At 33.4% G+C, this 3,514-nt stretch overlaps 1 protein-coding gene across 1 annotated transcript in view; it reads right to left on the reverse strand.

Annotated features, from left to right (window-relative positions):
• LOC107085413 (ubiquitin-conjugating enzyme E2 variant 3-like) overlaps nucleotides 1–3,183 on the reverse strand; it is a 12,432-nt gene extending 9,249 nt beyond the window's left edge. The window contains exons 1-2 of the mRNA XM_015375713.1: nucleotides 3,051–3,183; nucleotides 1,029–1,113 (exon numbers count right to left, since the gene is read on the reverse strand). Of these exons, the coding sequence (XP_015231199.1) occupies nucleotides 1,029–1,113; nucleotides 3,051–3,092 (127 nt within the window). The 5' untranslated portion in view covers nucleotides 3,093–3,183. The remainder of the gene's footprint in view (nucleotides 1–1,028; nucleotides 1,114–3,050) is intronic.
• Nucleotides 3,184–3,514: the final 331 nt, after the last annotated feature.

Genomic DNA, 3,514 nt, shown 5'->3' on the forward strand with positions numbered 1-3,514 from the left:
GACATTTTACCTTTACAGACGTACCAAAAGTTTCTTCTTAAATCTAATAGCATTGAGGCTATAAGTGATTTACTTTTGAGTGTTTTTGTCAGGCAGAAATTTATTTATACCCCCTGAGGGTGTAAGAGGTTAACAAAAGACCAATGTTCTTCTCAAATTACATTTTTTGTAATCAGGCGAATATTTTATCATATCGGACCTTTACAGAAAAAGGTCACATCATATCAAATCTACAAAAATGAAAAAAGTAAACATACCAGAAAGGAACTCACTAGCATCTATCAGTCTAGAAAGAGTTAACTAGCAATAGTAAGGCTTCGGGACTCCAGTGAACCACAGTTAAAGCCATCCTCAGAGGGAGAAAAAAGTGGAACAGAGGTTAACTCCTCCTAGAGGAGCTGAACTCCCAAACTGACTTTAAGAGCGGCTCATCTAACATCTAAAAAACTGCAGACCTCATTTAGCAGCTGGGTTCAGTGTTGTGTAAACATAGGGGTGGTACTTTGATGATTCTGTGGTGATCGACTAAATATAATTGATCAAATGATAATTTCTGCTCTGAACCAGTCGAAAACCCATCTGGTTAAAAGACTATAATGTTAAACAGTAGTGAGTCACAACCGAATTGCTGTCATCTAGACTCTGACTAAATCACTTAGACAAAAATCAGGCTTAGATGCTATGGAAACCTCCTATGTTGCTGAATTTAAACAATTCTGAAAGAAGAGTTTGCTATAAAAGATGGTGATTCTTGATCTCACTATTCAGATGGCCCAACCAGTTAATAGGTTTAAACACATCTAACCATTCCAACACTAAAAGAAAATTTGCCTGTGTAATCACCCCTGTTCACATTTACTCAGGCTATCTTTGACTGATGCTAATTACAGGTTAATGAGCAGTAGCATCTATAACAAACAAAATAAATAAGGTAAGGGAGAAAATAGTTGTTTTCTTTTTTTCCTGGAATGTATTTTTTCAAATAAATGTGAAAGTCTTTAAAGGAGGAATGTAGCACAGAAACTTACTGTAAGTCCCTGGATGTGGATCCAAATCTGGGAAGATTCGATGGATTTTTTGTAGCTCCTCAATGGCGACATCGCGAAACTTGTACTATGGTAAGGAAAGATAAATCACCAAAGAAAACATGCATATGATTTAAAAGCAATGAGCTTTTTTTGTCTTTCAAGAGCATTTTTTCCAACATTGGATTGTTTTTTATAGTTCAACCAACTTCATAGTTTTCAGACAGTCTCTTCTTAACTTCCTACATTTTTTGTTGTGACCAGAGTTATAACTCTGTTACAGAGAAAACACTCCCACAGACATGGCCCTCCATCACCTTGTTTAGTTTTCTCACCTGATCTAAATAAATTATGACTGGGTGTTATATGTCATGTGTTGTAACACAGCTGATGCAGTGGGATTTTAAAAGCTGGTAATGAACACATGGTTTTTTCTAGTATTTTCAAATCAACTCATTTCACACTAGGGCTGAATATAATTATTATTTTGCAAATAGATTATTTTTTAGATTAATTAATTAATAATCAGATAGCAAAAGGTTCGTTAAAGAAGATTTTTTAAAAGAAATTAAACCAGGTGAAACTAAAACGTTTCCACTTGAGGAGTTCTGTTAGAGCATATTGACAGACAAAAACATTTTTTAATCTTTAATGCACAATGTTTATTATTTATTTATTTTTTTTTTTTACAATTTTGATACACCGTAATTGCTGCTCTGTCAGCTAAAGGCATGTTTTACTGTCTCTACACTCCAGTTAACGATTATTTCAATAATTGATAAATCATGATTCATTTGATTTATTGTTTCAGCCCTATTTCACACCATTTCATTTTGAATGGGTGATAAAACTATAGTACCTTCAATTTCAAGTTTAATTCTGGATTGAAAAATAAAGCCAAGCAGGATTCTTACAGATTCTTTTTACCTTTTATATATGAAATCATCATTAGTTAGAATAATTTTTTGTAAAAACAAAAATCACATTAAGATGCCTTTTCCAGAATGGCATGAGCAATCCATCAAAACCTTGTCATATATTTTTATTGGGCTTTTCCACAGTTTGGCTTTAGTTTAACTATCTGCCAGAAGAAAGGAAGGTCATTAAAAGTTCATGACGTAAAACATTTATGATGAATATGAAAAGGTGAGAGCTTTGTTCACAGCCTCGGGGCGTAAACCATGACATAATTCTCAGCTAAAAACTTCATTTGCTCATGAATGATCTTCCTGAGCTGCATTCACTTTTATCTCATAAATCCCTTTGTGTTTTCAGAAGCAGCCATATCCCAGCTGGCCTCCACATCCAAATCTACATATTGGAGATTTCTTTGTTCTAGTGATTTTATTTGTTTGTTTGTTTTTTTGGAATACTTTGTCAGTAAGTACTAAAAATATCACCTCTGAAGTTAAAACATATCCAGTATAGAGAACTTTTTCATTGTGTGATTTGACTGAACTGAACCATAACAGCTCTGTAAACAGGAAACAGAATATATGGCAGGATTTTAAAGATTTTTTTACAAATCTCTGTTGACTAATGGCTCATTTGTGTCATTTGTGTGAGAACTGTTTTCCAGATAATAAATAAATACAGTAAATTCATATATTTGTAAAAATCAAGTTTCACTCATAATTTATACATCTGTACCAAAGATTTTACTAATGTATTTGAAATATCCTGATTAGTTTGATCTGATGACCTTTATTTGTATGATTAAAGAGAAAGGGAGGAAAAAATAAGCAAAATCTAGTTTATTTTTATATTTTTTTCAGGAGCTGTGGGCACAGTTAAGGTGACAAATCTCTCAGTTCAATAGTTTTATTATTTGACTATCAATCACACATATCATTTTCCTTTAACTTCTATATTTTCTTTCATGATTGTAACTAACTAAGCTGGTTCTCCCAGTTTGCTCAGGCTGGCAGCAGCTAACAGAAACTAGCCTGCAAATCTAGCCGGCTTTTAGCGATTAAACCGCAGACTAACAAACGTGTTTAAAGTTTGTCATTTTCATAAACCTACCTTAGAAAGGACCCGCTGTATTTTCTCTGGCTTGAGGTCCATCTACCTTACTAAAATAATAACAAAAACTTTAAAAAAAGATACTAGTTCTACTCTGGATTTGATTCCCCTGCCAGTTGTTCAATTTCAGCTCCTTTAATAAACTTCCGCAAACTTCGAGGAGTAGCCAAGGGCGTAACTAGGAGATCCTAACGTCACTACCGACTCAAGCCCCTCCCTATTTAAGAAAAAGAAAACCTACAATAAAATAGGCAAGTTATTGTAAAATGTACATAAATAACGCCATAAACAGTCCCCATACGATTTTTCTCACTGTTAAAACTCTTAACAAGAAAAAAACTAACCAGAAAAACTTAGTAGTGGTTAAAATAATAAACAGTGAGCTAAAAACCAGAATAGCATTAAGATCCAAAATTCTGGGATTAAAGTCAGAATTCTGAGAAAAAAAGTCAGAATTCTGAGAT

Source organism: Cyprinodon variegatus, unplaced genomic scaffold (assembly GCF_000732505.1).
Source record: "Cyprinodon variegatus isolate N-32 unplaced genomic scaffold, C_variegatus-1.0 Scaffold124, whole genome shotgun sequence".
Classification (NCBI taxonomy): Eukaryota; Metazoa; Chordata; class Actinopteri; order Cyprinodontiformes; family Cyprinodontidae; genus Cyprinodon; species Cyprinodon variegatus.